At 52.0% G+C, this 18836-nt stretch overlaps 2 protein-coding genes across 3 annotated transcripts in view; one reads left to right on the plus strand and one right to left on the minus strand.

Moving 5' to 3' along the window:
* Positions 1-16084, plus strand: part of XPO7 (exportin 7) — a 48837-nt gene extending 32753 nt beyond the window's left edge. For both annotated transcript variants that reach the window (XM_074852272.1, XM_074852273.1), the window contains exons 13-28: positions 957-1062; positions 2319-2454; positions 3429-3502; positions 4579-4659; positions 5200-5263; positions 6415-6523; positions 6991-7097; positions 7579-7667; positions 8380-8487; positions 9596-9678; positions 10222-10436; positions 11569-11707; positions 12025-12185; positions 13938-14036; positions 14330-14457; positions 14541-16084. In XM_074852272.1, the coding sequence (XP_074708373.1) occupies positions 957-1062; positions 2319-2454; positions 3429-3502; positions 4579-4659; positions 5200-5263; positions 6415-6523; positions 6991-7097; positions 7579-7667; positions 8380-8487; positions 9596-9678; positions 10222-10436; positions 11569-11707; positions 12025-12185; positions 13938-14036; positions 14330-14457; positions 14541-14634 (1793 nt within the window). In that variant the 3' untranslated portion in view covers positions 14635-16084. The remainder of the gene's footprint in view (positions 1-956; positions 1063-2318; positions 2455-3428; positions 3503-4578; positions 4660-5199; positions 5264-6414; positions 6524-6990; positions 7098-7578; positions 7668-8379; positions 8488-9595; positions 9679-10221; positions 10437-11568; positions 11708-12024; positions 12186-13937; positions 14037-14329; positions 14458-14540) is intronic.
* A 222-nt stretch (positions 16085-16306) lies between these two features.
* Positions 16307-18100, minus strand: PBDC1 (polysaccharide biosynthesis domain containing 1). Its single transcript, XM_074852275.1, has 6 exons — positions 18056-18100; positions 17896-17961; positions 17012-17071; positions 16787-16927; positions 16582-16693; positions 16307-16485 (listed from the first exon to the last, which is right to left on the minus strand). The coding sequence occupies exons 1-6, from the start codon at positions 18068-18070 to the stop codon at positions 16391-16393; spliced, it is 489 nt and encodes a 162-aa protein (XP_074708376.1). The 5' UTR covers positions 18071-18100; the 3' UTR covers positions 16307-16390.
* Between the last annotated feature and the right edge of the window lie 736 nt (positions 18101-18836).

Consider the following 18836-nt stretch of genomic DNA (forward strand, 5'->3'; position numbering starts at 1 on the left):
ATACTTTTGGCTGTGGACAGACACTCCCAACACAAACAGCAGTGCTGGCTGAAGATATTGCTGCCCCACAACCAACTCCATTCCTTTTTTTGGGGAAATGTAGTGTATCTCCTTGCCCAGTCTTTCAGAGACAGGTTCTGAGGATGTTTCCCCATCCCCAGGCGTCAGAACTGCCTGCCCCATCCCTCTCTTGTCCAAGGCAGGATACGGGGTGCTCATTTGAACCTCCCCTCTGGCTTTGTGGCAGAAACCTCCAGCTGGTTGTTGGTAATGAGTAACTGGGAGTGGGGTTTTCAGCTGGTGCCACAGTCTGAAGGAGGGTGTCTGTCCGCAGCGTCGGGTGGGTTCAGCGTGGAGGTTTTGCACTTGCACAGCTGGTTGTTTTAGGAATTGTTTAATAAACATAAAGAAGTGGTTCTTTTGGAGGTCCAGGTATAGCTGTTATGCCCACTCTCTAATAATGTAGCTGGCTTCCCCTTCTGTGGAGGAGTTGGGCGCATCAGCACAGGTATGGAAACTGTTCCTCTTTCTTCTGAAACAGTAGTGTCTGGTCTAACACAGTATATTTTTTTTGTGTGATGCAAAACTCTGTATGATGTTGACTTCTCCACCAGCCACATGTACACATGTACTTTGAAAGAATAAACAATGCCCGCTGGCATCTGCACATGTTTAAATACATAGAATATAGTTTTATAAGGAAGTGGCTTTCTGCAGTGGAATAGCTTTAAATAATGGAAATCTTCCAGGCAGACCTGGCATTCTTGTTTCTTTTCTAGTAAAGTCGTGCCTGTTCACCACCAAGTGGAAAATTGAGTAATTTTGGTATAGATGGGCACTAAAGCAGAAAGGTACTCCTTGTGAATCCCCTCTTTGCCAAAATAAATGCAGATCTGCTCAGCTTCCTCCGGATCGTGTGTGACGTGCTTGGTTCTGATGTCCTCTCTTGGTTTCAGGGCGCCTGACGTGGCTCGTCTATATTATCGGGGCAGTGATTGGTGGTAGGGTCTCGTTCGCCAGCACGGATGAGCAGGATGCGATGGATGGCGAGTTGGTTTGTCGGTAGGGATGCTGACTCTTTTCTAGCTGCACTGCTGTTGAAGTCACTAAAAGAATTGCGATCGTGAAGCTGCCGCCATGTTCTTCCCCTCTTTTTCACTGAAATTGTGAAATTGGCCGTCCTGAAAGAAGAGATTGGTGGCACGGGCTAGAGCCCAGCAGCAAAATTCTGCTGTGACTTGGCTAAATTGGGAAATCTGAGGTTATAAGAAAGAGAATGAGAGGGGAAGAGCATGTGAGAGGGGAATTTATACCGGGCTTAACTGCATGCATTGGAGCAGAACTAAATGCATGATGGTTCTCTGTTGGGTGGGGGGAAAAGTCTTTTTCCTAATTAATAATCCAAAGTGAGTTTTGTCCATAAATACACTCTGAATATTGTAGTTCTCCTATAGGTGTTAAAACTTTATAATGCCATCTAACACGTGCTGGATTTTTGGGATTGTAAATCCTCTCCAGTGCAAAGCTTTATTTGATGGGTGTGAGAACATGTAGCTTACAGCTCCTGACTAACCCTGAGTCTCACCGAAGGCTTTGTGGTCCAGAGCCTAATTGCTCTGCTTGGAAGCCAGGGTAGTAACAGAGCCAAACTGTGAACGGGTGGGAGCTGGCCGGTTGGTGAGCCGGGAGATAACAGTGAGCACTGGCTTCCCACACAGCTGCAGTGCTACTGAAGGGGAAACGGTGAGACCCCGTCCGTATTCCAGCTGCCTTTAGTGCCAGCACATACGATAGATGTTCACAGAGTCCATGTACATTTTATCTTCTTTCCCACTCTGTGCTTTGTGGCACTTGCCAGAAAGAATATCGTTGCTGCTTGAGCCCGTGCACAGGTCACAGCATTGTTTCTGCAGGGCTCACAACAAAAACCAAACTGAAGCGGGGGTGTCGTTTAGAGTCTGGCTCTTGTGAGGGGAGCAGGTAGTGCTTTCTCAGGTGGGTTTGAGGACATGATGGACCAGTTGCTGGGTAAGTGTGCTAAAGCACCCGAAACTCACTTCTGCAGCAAATTAAAACCCAAGGCCTTGCATCCCTGCCTAACAGGGATAGAGAAGCCTCATAATGGCCTTGCACAGAAGAGGAACGTGCCCTAGTCAGTGTTTTGTTATCAGTTTTGTCAGTTCTTGACCCAAATCGACAATGCCCACAGAAAGTAACAAATACTGTGGCACGCAGCCTGGAAGCACCACCGTGTGCCAGAAATCCCTCCTTTCTCCCCGTGTCCATCAGCAAGGCGTGTTTTTCCCACCTCTCTGCAGAGTGCTGCAGCTGATGAACCTGACGGACTCCCGTCTGGCGCAGGCTGGCAACGAGAAGCTGGAGCTTGCCATGCTGAGCTTCTTCGAGCAGTTCCGGAAGATCTATATTGGAGATCAGGTGCAGAAGTCTTCCAAGGTAATCAGTCCCCTTGGCTGCGTCTCTTTGGTGATACGAAGTCCAGTAATAGCTTCCCTTTTTATAAATGAAAGCAAGTGGCATTACTTGTTTTCTCCTCTTTATAGCTGAAAATGAGACCTGTTTGCTGTGTTTTCTAGATACATGTCCAGGGTTAACACTGCAAAACCTGAGCTGTTTTTGAAATACTGTGTTCTGTATGCGTCGGGAAGGAGCCAGTGACTATGACAGTAAGCCTAGAACTTGAGACCTGGGTGCAGTTTGCTTATCTGCCAGGTTTCTGCTGTGAAATGAGTCCCTTAAGGGGCTATTCATTTCAAATGAGTCCCTTAAGCTCATATACTTGTGAAGGCGTGTGAGTCGCACCGCCTGTGCGCCCGTGAGGAGCCTGAGCTTGGCATTCTTGCTTCCTCGGCTCTAAAGTGAAGATAAATATCTGTTCTCTTCCATCACAAGGCAATTATAGATGTACTGGACTTTGAATGCCTTGGTGCATCTTTAGAGATGCAAAATATCTTTTTTAAATTAAAAAAATATGTAAAGAATGAGAAAATCATTACTCCAGAATTAGGTTCTCTTCCAGTAATCTATGACCATCCTTCTCCATCTCACAGGCTTCAGAGCAGTGATGTGTCAAGGAGCTTAGAGTTCCAGACAAATCCACTAAGATACTGCATGTAGCTGCAGTGTTACATCCCCTTTCCCTAGAAAAAGCAAGTGCTTTGGGTTCTGTGTACAGTATCGGAACCACCATGACTAGTGATAGAAAAGAGTTATCAGTGATTAGGGCAAGTATTGGTCTGGATCAGATCAGAAGCATCTCAGTCTGTTGTTTGATTGATCTGGGAAAGCCCAGAGCAAACGCCCTCCCAGGCATGTGGGCCACAAAGGGAGAACAAGTGAAAACCAAACAATCTCTGCCCATTACTTGTTTTCTTGACAGCTTTTAAATTGGTGTTATTTTTCCCCTCCAGCTCTACCGCCGTCTCTCAGAGGTCCTGGGCTTGAATGATGAGACCATGGTCCTGAGTGTCTTCATCGGAAAAATGTAAGTGTTTCTGCTTGCAGGCATCAGAGATTCCAGGGTCTATTTGAAGGTATAACCAGGAAAACTGGAATATGAGGGAGTGGTGTTCAGTCTGAAACTAGTAACATCTGGCTACTCAAGAGAATTACGGGCTTTTATCAGGGCTTAAGTCACACACAATATCCAGGATTGATTTATCCACCGTGGAGACACAAAAATAAGCCATACACCGAGATAATGGATTCTCTTCCCAGTGCCTGCTTAGTAGAACCAAAGTCAGAGAGGGGACAGCCTCAAGCACTCGTGCCCTATCACTTGACTATTGGCAATCACCAGCCACGAAAGCTCTGTGGGGAGGGGACTGCTCCTTCAAAGGTTTTCTTTGCAAATTGTGCTGTTCAGTACCAGAGTAGCGCAGGTCCTTTTCTTAAAACTCTTCCGCTCTGGTAGGCACCCGATTCGGCCTTTTGCTTGGCAGGTCTCCTCTGGACCGAACCTGTCGACTGCCTTTTTTTTTGTCATGTCTTTGGCAGCCTCCGTGAGCATTTTGAACCAATTCAGTAGCTCTGACGCTGACGCCCAGTGCCGTGCGCCTGGTGCCACGCAGCCGTTAGCTCCCCCTTGGCTTCTTTAGGTGCACGGGGCCTTGCCTGCCCTCACGCGCCCCGGCTGCGCGTCATCCCCAAGGGGTGAAATGGCTCTCCTGGAAGAAGCAAGGGCTACTAGAATTCTGCAGCTGACAGTGGATGGTGCAGGTGCAGAATTGCATACGTCTGCATGTAGTCACTGCCGCAGAATTCTCTTACCCTTGCTGCAGAAACCAGCCCTGGAGTGCCACAGAATTCCAAGGGCCTGGGTATGGGCCAGTGTAGCTTGGGACCCAAGTAGTGAAGATTATCTGAAGGATAATTTTCTAGTCAACCAAATGTAAGTACAGTAATTTTATACCAATATTTTGTGGCTTGTGATGTCTGTGGTTTCGGTGGAGGGTGGAGCTGATGATGTTGGGTCACTTTTGAACTGGAAGAATCCGCCGCACAGCAAAGGGGAAGCCGAGCAAACCCCCTCTGATCCCTCCTTGTTGTCCTCTTCCCTAGCATCACCAACTTGAAGTACTGGGGCCGATGCGAGCCTATCACCTCCAAGACGCTGCAGCTGCTCAATGACCTCTCCATTGGATATCCTTTTCAGAAGAGCTGTTGGGTGCAACCTCAGCCTGGGGGAAGAGTGACCCAGATGCTCGGCTGGAACAGGAGCACTCTGCATCTACCAGCTTCGTGAACCGCTTCATCTTGTGGGTAGTGAGAAGAGCAGAGTGCGAGTGCTTGGTCAACGTCTTACCTAGCTGTTGAATTGCAGTAGATGGCTATAATATTGCAGGGGTTTTTTATTATTTTCAATCAGAATTATTTGGTAACTTACCATCACCGTTTTGGATCGTAATTGCTTGGTAACTTACCGTCACAATTTACAGTCACAGTCTGTCTTACAGTCTTCTACTTGTTCTTCCTGACAGAGTAAATTAAAACGGTCTCTACAGGTCTCTACTGTAGAGATTTAAGCAACTTGGTTGCTCTTGAAACAAATGGAAGAGAGGTTAGAACATATTGAATAATATAGACGTAAGAGTCCCCTTCCAGTTTTGCCCTGGAAAGTGCTTTGCAAGCATTGCGAGGAGTTTTCTGCTGACTCTGCTGCTTCCTTAACACCCCCTTTACATACAGCAGCGTTAGAAAGCTGGTGAAACTGAGCGCCGTACAGTTCATGCTGAACAATCACACGGTAAGTCCTTTCACCTTCTGCTTCTTGTCTCACAGCAAAACTCCTCCATCTGCCTTTGTGTGGCTGAGATAATCCCCTAGTTTTAACATCTGGACACATTTTTGAAGTTTACCTGTTCCCCAGATGCTTCCGTCATACTAGATGAGCCTCTAGAAGCTGGGATCTGTGTTCCATCTCTCTCTGTTCAAAGCCCGCCCTTTGATTTTGAGGGGCTGTGGTTATCTCCAAAGGGTTAGTGTGGGGGTCTCTTTTCTCTCCACTGAAAGACAGCCACCTCCAGAGAGAAATGTGGAGACAGCTGATGCTGCTGCACGTGCAGGCAGACAGCAGTGAGCACTGTTTATGCAATTTAATGCAAAGTATAACAGCATTTCGGTGCCCTGGCTTTCATTCTAAAAAGTGCTGGTTTGGAAGAAGTGCCATCACTTGCAGCGGTCAGGGTAGCAGCCTTGTTCCTTGGTCTCTACCCTGTGTGGATCTGGGACGCTGACTTGAAATCAGAAATGGTCGAATAAGCGATTAGAAGTCAGCAGCAAAGTATCAGATTTCTGTCTCGCCTCTGGGAGCGTGTGGTCATTCGATGCTCCGGCGCTGTAGCGACAGGACTGCGTTGACTGGTTGAACGAGGCGCTGTATTCCTTGAGCTGGAGGCTGTTTTGCAGCAGTCCCATGGCCTGTGTTTTGCCCAGAAGTTGCATTGTCTGGGCCTACTGGTTCCCTGGAGAATGTGAGCAGAATAACTCGGGATCTGTCTGCAGAGGGCTGCTCTTCACCAACCTTAACGCCTCAAGGGTCCCCGCGAGTTCAGGGGTTGCAGATTGCTTCTGTGCTCTGGAGGCAAAGCAAGACTTCCTTGTTCATCTGGTCCTGGGGAATTCCAAGATGAAAGATGATAGTGCTGGTGTCTTTGCCAGCAGATGGGATGTGCTCGGGGGCCGCGGGCGCGGTGCCTGTTGCCCTCTGGTGGCACGCTCGCCGAGATGGCTGGCAGATGTGAAGTGGTTAGCAAGATAACCCTGCAGCTCGCTGCTGCTCCTCCTCGCACAGGCTGGGAATTAGATGGGGGAATTGAGGGATCCTCAGCCCTCGGTCCGGGAGCCCATTCAAGGTGGTGGTTCCCCTCTAACCCATCTCTCCTCTTCCCTTTGCAGAGTGAGCACTTTTCCTTCCTGGGCATTAACAATCAGTCCAACCTGACTGACATGAGATGTCGGACTACGTTCTACACTGCACTTGGGCGTCTTCTCATGGTGGATTTAGGTACTCGGGTCTTTTCCTGGGAACCAGAGCAAAATGGTGACTTTGTGGTGTGGGTGCTGGGCTCTGCAGTAGGCTGGGCCCTGCTCTACGCAGGGAGCTGTAAGCTCCTGCAGGAAAAGCTGCTGGAATGGGAGAAGCCAAATGGGATAAGAAAAAGGAGGGGAAAGAAGCTCAAGAGTGGCTTCGATGCCATGTTGCTGGGTACAGGTAGTCCAGAGGTGCACACCGCCAAGGCTGGGGCTAAATTTTTTCCTTCGTAATATTCCAAATGTTTTCCTGAGGTGGCAGGGTTTGTTCTTAGTCTTTTCTCTAAGTCAGATATTGGCAGCAATAGATCACCTGTCTGGAAAGCTGTGGTCTCTCTGCCTCTAGCTCCGTGGGTGAGCAATGTCTGAGGCAGAACTGCAGGGCGCAGGGCTGTGCAGTCTATTTTCTCCTGATTTCTGTTTGGTTTTTTTTCCTTTCAGGGGAAGATGAGGATCAGTATGAGCAATTCATGCTTCCCCTCACAGCTGCCTTTGAGACCGTGGCACAGATGTTCAGCACAAATACTTTCAATGAACAAGAGGCAAAAGTAAGTTGGGCAGGACCTTCCCTGCTATCCATGCTCTCGCTACGCTTTCCCGTAGGGGCTTTGACCTTTTTGGTTCAGACAGGCAGGAGAGAATGAGTGACTCCTGCATAGTGAGAGCTGTTCTGCCCTCTGACAAGACCAGGAGATGGTGGAGCGATGGGTGCTTCCCTTTCAGTGTCCATGGTGGTGGGCCCTGTACGCCCTGGGGTCTGGGGGTGGTTCAGAACAGCAGCAGTGAGCCTCATCTGCCAGCTTTGCTTCTGCTGGGCGTGAAATACCCCAGTGCTGTCGCTGCACTGGCTCAAATTCAAGAGGGTTTCTGGCACTGAAGAGGAAGAACTGTCGAACCTGGGACTGGCATCCAGTACTGAACGGCTGTATTGCTGTTGGGGTGGGAGGAAGGGAAGGGGCTGGTGGAGCCAGGGAGGGAGAGATCCGTACGTGTGGTGTGTTTTAACATACCTTTTCTTTGGCAATACAGAGAACCTTGGTTGGTTTGGTGAGAGACTTGAGAGGAATAGCCTTTGCCTTCAATGCCAAGACCAGCTTCATGATGCTGTTTGAGTGGATGTATCCTTCTGTTGCCCTAAAACTTGAGTCATCCTGTCCGTCAGAGGGGAGAGCTCTTGGCTGCATCCAAATGCCCTATTTTCCCTGCTAAATCCTGACTGGGGGTTTCTCTTCACTTTTACAGAACTTGGTGTCCTGTCTCTAAACCCTAAAATAGATTTAACTTGGTCTGGTTGCAACCAAGTCAACCTAGAAATCTGCTCAAAGCTGAACTGTTAGGGTTTTTCCCATTGGACTTAAAGCGATTTGACCTGTAAAGCACAAAGGCCTTTAATGGGCTGCTGGTGTCTCAGCAGCAACAAAAGCTTTCCTCTTGCTCACTAGAGCCAAGAGCAGTTGGTATCTTTGTCCTCTTGGTGAGAGCATAGCTGCTCAAAGAGCACCGTGTCTGGGCTCCAGATTGCTCTTTGGCTGGTGAAGGTCAGCTGTCTGTTGCAGTGACAGATCTGTATATCTGTCTTGTCTTTCATTTAAAACCTTTTTGTTTCTGTTTGTCCTAGTATAAGAAGTGTGTATGCAACTCCAACAGACTCAAGATTTTTTTTTTTAGATTTTTTTTTTTTTTCTGTGATAAAGCAGACCCCAGCAAGCAGCTCTTTAACCTTATTAAGTAAGCTGTTTGGGTGCCATACACAAAATACACCTTTTGGTAGAAACTGTGACCTTTTTTCTTCATGCAAAGCCACAAAGTTCCTTAGCTCTCACCTTGCAGCTACCCATCCTACATGCCAATCCTACAGCGGGCAATTGAGCTCTGGTACCATGACCCAGCCTGCACTACACCTGTCCTCAAACTGATGGCTGAGTTGGTACATAACAGGTATGAACCTCCAGCCTCAGAGAGCTTGTGTCTGTCTGCTGCTGCGGCGTTGTGTGGGTGTCAGTGCCCAGTTGTGTTTTCTCTACTTCAGTCTATTTTTGCTGTAAAGGCTGCCAAGGGCGGCGGGGAGGGGGAGAACTGGCATTGTTTCAGTAGGGAAAAAAATCCAACAGTTCAGATATCAGTCGTGTCATGACTCAGACCAAGAGACGCGATCAATAAACAGTGAATTTGTTCAGCGTCTGCTTCCAAGGACAGCACTACAAGATGGAGGCAGGCAACTCATGTTAATTTTTAAAACCCGTGTTTAAAACGAGCGTTGTTCTATCTGGCAGCCAGATGACCGCTTCTGCTTTAGAGCATCAGCTCTTTTTGCCGGCAGAGAGGTACCTCTGACGCGATTCAGATAATTCAGAAGCTGTCTAAGCTGGCCGTGGAGGGTTGCCAAGACGCTGCTCTGGCCCGCAGCCAGCTGAACGCAACCCCGTAGGAAGGGACCGTTGTTACAGCCAAGTGGAAGGGACGCGAGGTTCAGGCACAGTCATTTGAGAGTTGACTCCTTGTGCTGTCAGACTGTTTGCCACATCCGAGCGGCATCTTTGCAGCAGGACAATCCTTACTGGAATACGTCCACTCATTTATTTCGGAGGTGATCTGGACAACTCGCTGCACTTCAATTGTAAGATCTATTCACTGTAGGGGAAAAAGTGCCAAGCTCTGAATTCTTGGTTGTGTTGTCAATAGGAGCCAGTCAACTGCCCTACAATGCTGCTTCCAAGATGTTCGCTGTGTTTGTGTACAGTAGCCTAGTGACTATTGCCAAGACGGGATTTCCAGCCTCGATCTTGTAATATTCCTCATGTCTCTGAAATACAGGCCCTTTCTTCTGCGACAGCAGAGCTCCTCTGTCCCCAAGTGGCTGTGTCCTGTCTGGCGTTGGTAACGAACAGAAGTGTTTTCTACCAGACCAGCGTGTTTTGTTCAACTCTGGGGAGCAGCCCTGGGAGGAGGGTGCCCCAGGCCGCAGCAGGGCGTGGAGGTGCTGGAGTGTTAGCTTTGGTTTTACTCCCCTGTTTGAGCTTCAGTTTATTCCCTGTGTTCCCATTAGATCCCAACGGCTGCAGTTTGATGTGTCCTCACCGAACGGCATCCTGCTCTTCCGAGAAACAAGTAAAATGATAACTACATATGGTGAGTGTTGAGCAGGTGGGATCCGAGCAGCCTCGGTCTGCCCTCGGCTCGCTCCGGGAGCGAGGGCTGGGCCACTTGCCAGCTTCTAGAGTGAGCCCAGGCTGGGAAGCAGTGCCAGATCGCTTGCTGAATGCACGCTTAGATACGGGGAGATGCTTCTGCTTGAAGTGCTGGGGGGAGGCAGGCAAGCAGAAGGGGCAGGGTGTTCACCAGGCAAATGAGGGCAACAAGCAGGAGCCCAGCTGAGCCCCTTGCGAGTGTGCAAGGTAACACGGGCAAACCTGTGAAGCCAGCGGAGAGCAATCCTCTCCTTATGCTGTCCTGTTTCCACAGCAAAATTACGTACAGTTGGTTCCTAGTAGAGCCACGCTTTTAACTTGTAACAGGTTCCATAACCTTCAGCTGGGGAATAAATCTTCGGTGCTTGTGGCTGACTTCTCAGTCGCTCCTTATGGCTCTACTTTTGTTTTTTCCTGCACGCTGGGGGAGAAGGGGTTTGGATGTGGTTGCTGAAATACTGAGTCCACTTCTGTGCTCCTGCAGGAAATCGTATCCTAACGCTTGGGGAGGTCCCAAAGGATCAAGTCTATGCCTTGAAGCTCAAGGGGATTTCCATCTGCTTCTCTATGCTGAAGGCTGCGCTGAGCGGGAGCTACGTCAACTTTGGGGTCTTCCGTCTGTACGGGGATGATGCACTGGACAATGCCTTGCAAACTTTTATCAAGCTTCTGCTTTCCATCCCTCACAGTGACCTTCTGGTAAGCCAACACCCGTGGTGAGCATGTAGACACGTGGCTAGGGAAGACAGGGGTGGAAGATTACACAGGAAAGGAATACTTTAATCACAGAGGCGAGTGAACTTGTGTTGTTTCCTGGAACTCCAGCTATAGGCACAGGAAATTACAGCTCCTGGAATGTGCAGCGGCAGGTCCTGCGCCAGGGCCGTAACCCCAGCACCCAGGGCCTCGTTGTCAGCCCTCCTGCGGGGTACGCTCTGAGTCTCGGCAGAGCAATTACCAAAATAATTCCTCCTCTATCTGAAAAACACTTCCTGCTAGTGAAGGATTGTTCTTCCCTGTCTTGCCTGCGGGCAGAGATCTCGATGCATCAGCAATTCCAGTGCGACCTGCTTGCTGAAGACATCCACCTACAGAGTCCTGCTCCTATCCAGACCTCGTGTACAGAAACCCATTTTGTGGCAGAGCTTTGAGACTCTTATCAGCACAGTCCTACTTGGCAAAATATCGAGGAGAGAGGGCAGCGTGTATTCCTCCCAAGTCTTTATCTGTCTTATTACCGTAGCAGGATCTGAAAGAAGTTGTTGCCATCTCTATGACTGCGTTCAGCACGTTCTTAATTTATTTAACACACCAGTGGCCAAACCTTTGCTCTTGAGATGGGGCCACTCTGCAGGACTCCCAGCAGTACCCCCCCACGCCCGGGTTGCTGCTGGGGGGTGCGTGGCACTGACTGCGGTGTCAGTTTTTCTGATTGTGTCGATTTTTTTCTGTGATCTGGCACTCTGCACGGACCCCCGGGGAGCCAGTCCCACCTCTGCGTCTCCAGCGCTGGCACTGGTCAGCTAACGTTCCCCGCCTGGAAAAGAGCAAAGCAGGGGGGAAGAGTGTTTTGCTAGAACAGTGTTGGGAACTTGCTGGACCATTGTTGCTAGAGCCTGTTGGGAAGGCTTTTAGTGGGGGAGAAGAGTGGAAAATATGTTGGCCCATAAATTAGGCTGGGAGAGAGGTTGGTTTGTTCTCTGCCCAGGAGATTCAGTAAGCAGTTCTCAGGTGATTAATGAATGGGTTGGGTCTAGCAGAAAGCCATAACTGATGGTTACAGACCAGCCACGAGGCCTTAAAAAGTCTTTCTCTCTTCCTTTCTCTGCAGGATTATCCCAAGCTCAGCCAGTCATACTATTCCTTGCTGGAAGTTCTCACCCAGGACCACATGAACTTTATAGCCAGTCTGGAGCCTCATGTAATCATGTATATTCTCTCTTCCATTTCAGAAGGCCTCACTGCACTAGGTAACTCCTCCTGCTCTCTGTTGTGCTCTCGGGGCTTTGATTTAGAAGTGGGGAGAGATTTGGGTTGCTTTGGATGTGTGGTGGGTAAGTTAAGACATACCTGGTGAATGGGTGGAGGAGTTTTAAAGTGGAGTGTTAAGGCTGGAACATTAGAGGCAGCAAATCTGTCAGTGCTGACCTGTTTAGGGTTCGGGGGTTCTTGCTTGCAGAGTCCCTCAAAGGCCCCAGATAAATGTTGGTGTTTCCCAGGGAGCCTGTGGGGGTGCAAGGGCAATGCTGGCAGTGCCCCAGTATCTCCCCCTCTCCTGTTCTTGCAGACACCATGGTTTGCACAGGCTGCTGCTCCTGTTTGGACCACATCGTGACGTATCTCTTCAAGCAGCTCTCTCGCAGCACCAAGAAGAGGACCACACCTCTGACCCAGGAGAGCGACCGCTTCCTGCACATCATGCAGCAGCACCCAGAGATGATTCAGCAGGTAAAGACCAAGGGCCTTGTTGTGGCCTGGCACGAAAAACTCCCTGATAAGCTCTGAATTTTCTTAGCGTGATGTAATACGGGGGCTGCATGCTCCCTGCTCTATTGCCCCAGGTTTTTTCCAGAGCAAAAAGGATTTTATTTTTTTTTTTGCTAGTATTGCAGCTCTCCTACGCGTTTATCATATGGTAGGTCTGATTCAAAGCCGTGCTTCAGGGCGACGGTTCTCTCTGTGCAAGGAACACCATTTTTGCATTTCCGATATGAACGGAAGTAGCCAAAAATGAGCTTTTGTCGTTGTCTTTTTTTTTTAAAGAGAAATACAGTTACAGGCGGTGCTGGCAATTCGTAGAAATGAAGCCAGCAAACATACCTTCAACCAGAGAGCGTGCGCTCCTCCGCTTTAAAAAAACCCCAGGGTTTGTTTAAACCCCTGGAACAATTCAGGAGTACACACGCACTCACAGCAGAGAGCCGTGGGGTCCCCACGCTTGACAGGGCCTGGTCAGTGCTGAGACACTCGTGTTGGCACTGCGTGGAAGGTGGGTTTGCGGCCTGACGGAGCACGTGCTGCCTTGGCACGGCTCGTGCCTGCCTTCAGAAGGGGCTCTGCGGGGTGAACTCGATAATGGAGTTATTTACGTGCTGGCAGCACATCTGCCATCTGTCTCCTGCCTCCATCCACATCTCTGACAGACACGGAGCTTCCTGGGATTTGTCCTCCCTCTGGGTCAGGAGCGTGTGCGGTGGCAGAGGATCAAGAGTGAGCCAAGACATTTTCCTTGCTTAGGTCTGGCTTAGCTCACCATATACCGTGTGGTTTAAGCACCTCGGTGTCACTTAACGACAGATGATCCTGCTCACGGAGGTTTTGGTGCTGCGGAGGGCCCTGAGTTGGGAGCTGCCTCACAGTACCTTAAAGCAAAACTCTCGGCCGTGCCGCCACGCTCGGAGCGTCCCTGACGCTGTTCCCCAACCTCGCTCGCTGGTACTTGTCAAAGTGTCAGCACGACTCCCACGTGAAAGCGGGGAGTATTGTTCCACCCTTGCTGGTAGATGAAATGCGAAGAAAAGCAGGCTTTTTTGGGGACTAGAAGCTGTTTTTTTTCCTGAGGATAAAAAGAGAAACTGCATTTTTCCAAACCAGCTAGGTTAGATACTGGCTTTAGCCTGAGAAGGCTGTGGAAGGGGACACAGACACCCCAAGTGTGGGCTCGAGGAAGCTCCCCAGGACACCAGAGCCTGTGCTCTCCACATTTAAGCGCTTGCTATTACATTGTCTAAATGAAGATGAGACAATCTTTTCCCCCGGCTCCCTTGGGGCAGGATGGAGTGTGTCAGGAATAAATATCCTGACAGCTTTCAGCACCTCCTCCACGTGCCTTCAGTGAAGTTCTCCACCAGTTTGTGGGTCCTCCCTTTGCTCCACGGTGCTCGGAGCTCTGCAGCATTGAGGCTCTGACACTGGAAGCATCAAAGGTGAATCGTTGCTTCTGAGCCTGCACGTGGTGAGGGGAGAGCTGGGATGTCAGGGCTGGTTTTAATCCCAGAATCATTCAGGTTGGAAAAGCCCCTCGGGATCATTGAGTCCAACCCTCAGCCCGACTCTACACAGTTCTCCCCTACCCCACATCCCCCCACAGCTCATCCAAAGGCCCTTAAACACACCCAGGGATGGGGACTCCACCCCCTCCCTGGGCAGCCTATTCCGCTCTCTGACCACTCTTTCTGGGAAACATTTTCCCTCTCCCAGATGCTGTCGACAGTGCTGAATATCATCATCTTTGAGGACTGCAGGAACCAGTGGTCGATGTCTCGGCCTCTGCTTGGCTTGATACTGCTCAATGAAAAGGTAAATATCCCTCCATCCCGTCGCAGCTGGCGGGGCTTGGATGATGCTGGAGCTTTTGGGGTGAAGGGAGCAGAACACGTTGGGACTTGGAGAGGTTGTGTGTGCAGGAAGGGCTGTCCAGCCCTGGCGCTAAGGAATCCTGTTCGCTTTCACTTGTAAGGGCGCTGGAATTCCCCTGAAAAGCTGCAACGTGTTTGCTGCCTCTTCCCCAGAGCCTTTAGGCGTGCTCCGTCCCAAAACCGAGGTGGCCGTTTGTCTGAAAATGAACCCGTCCTTCTCTTTGTCTTCCACAGTATTTCTCTGACTTGAGGAACAGTATAGTGAACAGCCAGCCTCCGGAGAAACAGCAGGCCATGCACCTCTGCTTTGAGAACCTCATGGAAGGCATCGAACGCAACCTCCTGACCAAGAACAGGGACAGGTCAGCGCGGGGCTGAGCCCGTGAAATGCGGGAGGGACCAGCAACCTCCTGCCCCGTGACACGTGCTCTGCCTTTTTCCCTAGGTTCACGCAAAACCTGTCGGCGTTCAGGCGAGAGGTGAACGACTCCATGAAGAACTCCACCTACGGCGTGAACAGCAACGACATGATGAGCTGACGTCTCCCAACTCCACCTGTACAGAGCAGCATCTCTTTGGCCTGGCCCAGAGGGGTTACCGTTTCCGATGGAAAGAAAAGAGGGCGTTTCTAATCCCTGCTCTTCCCCAGGGCTGGATTGCGGCGCTCTCGCTTTGGGCCGTACTCCACGTCCCGAGGGAGGAGGGAACAGGAGGGGTTGTTGAGCTCACCGGGGCAGGGTGCTTCTGTTTCCGTGGGAGGGGGTGGAAGGGCATAAGCCAGGTGCAAGAATCCAGCGTCTCCCTACCCGAATGTCTGCGTGGAACGCCAGCGCTCTGCTGCAGCCTGCCTTGTATAAACATGTACATTTTTTCATAACATTTTGAACAAGGTTTATATTGACTCGAGTTTAAAAAAAAAAAAAGGAAAAAAAAAAAAAAGTGTGATTGAAATTTTTACAGAGTCCTGGTGCACCGGTGCTGGCGTGAGGGTTGTGTATGCGAGTGAGGAAAGTGTGTCCTGCAGGCCTGAAGCTTTACTGGGCGAGGGGTGGGTGTGTGAAAGTGCAGAGATATATTTAGTGACAAGTGTAGAGAGAAGCAAAAAAAAAAAAAAAAAACAACAAAAAAAACAAAAAAAACCACCAACAAAAAAAAATCCAACAAAAAAAAAAAAAAGGCATTGTAAAATTCCAAATGTATATTTTTTCTTATTAAGCCCCTGGAAATCACAACTTCCTGTTACCGTCTTGCCCTTGTTATTAGGAACTCTAAGCCATGCCGCGTGATCTCATTCGTGCTTGCTCGTGGGTGTCTCTCCTCTCCCCCGGTGTAGCAGTAGGCGCTGTCCCCTCGTCAACCCGCTTCTCGCAGGGCCCTCGCCTCCCTCTCCCACCGTGCCCCGCGGCACTCTCCCCGCTCTGCCTTCTCTTTTTTTTGTTTGGTTGGTTTTTGGGGGGGTTTTTCCCCATTCCCCCATCTCAGCCGGGGGGCTGCTCTCGGAGCCAGCCCGGCCGCGCAGGGCTGCACCCGACCTGCCGCCTCGCAGGGTTCTTAATAACAAGGTTTGCCTAGCATGAAGTATTTAACATCCCCTTTAAAATGATTCCTTTTTTTTTTTTTTTTTTTTTTTTTCTCCTAAGTCACCATAATAAATGTTTTGGATAGAAAATCGACTTACAGAGGAAAGCTGATGGGGGAGGGAACCTGTTTGCCTTGTACTTTTTCCACTATTGTTGCTGCTAGTCGTGTGCATCCTCTTGCTCAGCTCTACCCACAGACACTCAGTCCTTAGGGCTGCGGTTTCTCTTCCCAAACACTTTACTCTTATTTTTTTTTTTTAATTTTTTTTTTTGTTTGTTTTCTTTCCTCTGGCGATTGTGTGTTGGGTCCTTTTTCGCGTGAGCAGATTGCTGGTTGACTTGTAAGGGTGTTTGCTGCATACAGTGTAAGCATTGTGACTGCAAATAAAACTTCAATGGTTTCTACTGAGCCGTGTCTGCCTGCGCATCCCCTGCCTGCTGGGGGGGGGGGGGGGGGGGGGTGAGTTTTCCACATGAAACGGGTTCAAAAAAGTTGATTTGATTTGTGGGAGTAGATCTTACTCAGCTATGGGTGCAAGCAAAAAAAAAAAAATCCAAGCGGGTTTAGTGGTTTTAGTTTGTTCTTTCAACACCTGCAGCACAAGGAATTATATATATATATATAAAAAAATTATTTTAAAACATTTATTTACAGTCTACAAATGGAATCTGAGCTTGGAGGAGCCCCCCAGAGCCTCCCCTTGCCCCTCCGTCCTCACTCCGCCGGCGCCCTGGCGCTGCTGTAGACGACGCTGTTACACCCTTCCCTGTTCCGAGCGATTTCGATGGCGAAAAACTGGATTCTGGTGGCTAAAAGGAGGGAGAGGAAAAACTTTTAGGTTCAGCTTTCCCGTAGCCTCGTGCACCCCTTTTCTCCCCAGCCCAGCCACGCCGGCCCTCGCCCACCGAAGATGGTGTTCTCCTCGGTGTAGTCCTTGCGGCAGTCCAGGCGCAGCAGCGTCCCGTAGTTAAAATCCTCCACCACCCCCTCGAACCGCAGACAGAACGGGCGCCACTTCTGCGGAGAGAGAAGCAGCAGCGTCCCCGGAAAGGGAAGGGGGGGCGGAAATTCACCTCTGTTTGTGCCCCCGCAACTTTGCTCCCCACCTACCTCCTTGGCCGGCTCCGATTTGAGCTCTTCGGGGTCGAGCACGTCGATTTTAAGATCCCGGAAGGTTTTCCTGAACTCGCCGTAGATCTGCTCGTCGACTTTAGTGAGGTTCAAAAACTTGGGGTCGACGGAGGAGATGAGCTACACCGAAAGACTAAAGAATTAACCGGGACCCCCCCCACCAGCCCCCCCCCGTCACCGCTCTGAACCCCCCCCCAGACTTACGTTGAAGTAGACCTGAGCGTGCTGATGCGCCTTCATGGCCCAGGCCAGCTCCACGCGGGGCTGCGGAGGCAAGAGCAGGCTCAGGGGGGGTCCCCTCCTCCTTTTGGGGGTGTAGTGGGGGGTAACAAGGCAGGGGGGGAAGTGGGGACAGCCTGGAGGTGATGGGGTGGGGGTCTATGGCCAGATGGACCCCCCCAGCACAGCCACGGTGGGGGTTCACGGGTGATGCTATGGACCTGCAAACCCCAAAGCAGCCCAGCTGTGTGGGACACCCCACCCCCCCCCCCCCCGGTGCTGGGACCCCCGCTCTGGGGGCTGACACCCCCTCGCTGCTGGGGACACCCCCCCCCCAAGTATTGAGAACCCCCTCTGGGCTAGGAACCTCTCCCAAGGCTGGGACCCCAACCCAGGACAGGGACCCCCCTGGGCTGGGACCCCCCCATTCTCTCCCAGGCTGGGACACCCCCCAGGACAGGGACCCCCCCTCCCCTCCCAGGCCTGGATCATCCCCCCCCAGCACTGGAACCCTCCTGGGCTGGGACCCCCCCCCGGGACAGGGACCCCCCCTGGGCTGGTATCCCCCCCTCCCTTCCCAGGCCTGGAACATCCCCCCCCAGAACTGGAACCCTCCTGGGCTGGGACCCCCCCCGGGACAGGGACCCCCCCCCAAGGCTGGGACCCCCCCCAGGACAGAGACCACCCCCGAGACAGGGACCCCCCCCTCCTCTCCCAGGACTGGGATCATCCCCCCCTAGGACTAGGACCCCCCCGCCAGGACAGGGACCCTCCCCTCGGGACAAGGACCCTCCTCCAAGGCTGGGACCCCCCCCCCCGCCCAGGACAGGGACGCCCCCCAGGACAGGGACCCCCCCCCCCGCACTCACATCGTTGCCGAAGGCCTCGGCCGGCAGCGACAGAGCGTGAGCGGCCGCGGCGGCCTCGCCGGGTCCCTGCGCGGGGAGAAGCTGCTGAGGGACCGGCCGGGCCGCGCCCCCCGGGCCCCGCCACCGCCCCCCCGGCCCCCCCCGGCCCCCCCGGCCCCACCAGCCCCGCCGCCATCGCCAGCGCTGCCGGAAGCGCCGCCGCGGCCCCGCCCACACGCGCCTGCGCCCACGGGGGACACGGGGGGGGGGACCGGGACACGCGGGACACGGGGGGGGCACCGGGACACAGAGAGGTGGCACTTGGCAGGGCACGGGGAGCCGGGGGAGGGGGGGGTGTGGAAGGACACGGTGGCCCGTGGCACACCGAGGTGGCCCGTGGCAAGGGTGGCCCAGCACGGGGACCCGTGGCAAGGCAGAGTGGCACAAGGCAGGGCACGGTGGCCCGTGGCACCCCAGGATGGCACATGGCAAGGCACAGTGGCCCATAGCACGCCAAGGTGGCACATGGCAGGGCATGGTGGCCCGTGACACTATGAGGTGGCACATGGCAGGGCACAGTGGCTCATGGTACTATGTGGTGGCATAAAGAAGGACAAGGTGACCTGTAACACGCCAAGGTGGCACACGACAGAGCACGGTGGCCTGTGACACTACAAGGTGGCACACGGCAGGGCACAGTGGCCCATGGCACGCCAAGGTGGCACACAGGAGGGCACAGTGGCCTGAGACACTACAAGGTGGCACACGGCAGGGCATGGTGGCCCGTGGCACGCCAAGGTGGCACACAGGAGGGCAAGGGGGCCTGTGACACCCCATGGTGGCACATGGCAGGACCCCAGCCCCGCAGCCGGCCAGGTCCCTGCTCTTGGGGAGGCCCTTGTCACTGCGGGTGCCCGTTGGGACAGACAGTGGGGGACACACACACACACCCCGGGCCCCCC

This window comes from Strix uralensis, chromosome 28 (assembly GCF_047716275.1).
Source record: "Strix uralensis isolate ZFMK-TIS-50842 chromosome 28, bStrUra1, whole genome shotgun sequence".
NCBI classification, from domain to species: domain Eukaryota; kingdom Metazoa; phylum Chordata; class Aves; order Strigiformes; family Strigidae; genus Strix; species Strix uralensis.

What these genes read in the sequence shown, in the direction of transcription:
- PBDC1 (XM_074852275.1), bottom strand. An exon ending in ACGCTCAGGTCTACTTCAAC is followed by an intron (nt 16,928 to 17,011) that starts GTAAGTCTGGGG and finishes CTTTCGGTGTAG; the next exon opens with CTCATCTCCTCCGTCGACCC. An exon ending in AATCGGAGCCGGCCAAGGAG is followed by an intron (nt 16,694 to 16,786) that starts GTAGGTGGGGAG and finishes CTCTCTCCGCAG; the next exon opens with AAGTGGCGCCCGTTCTGTCT.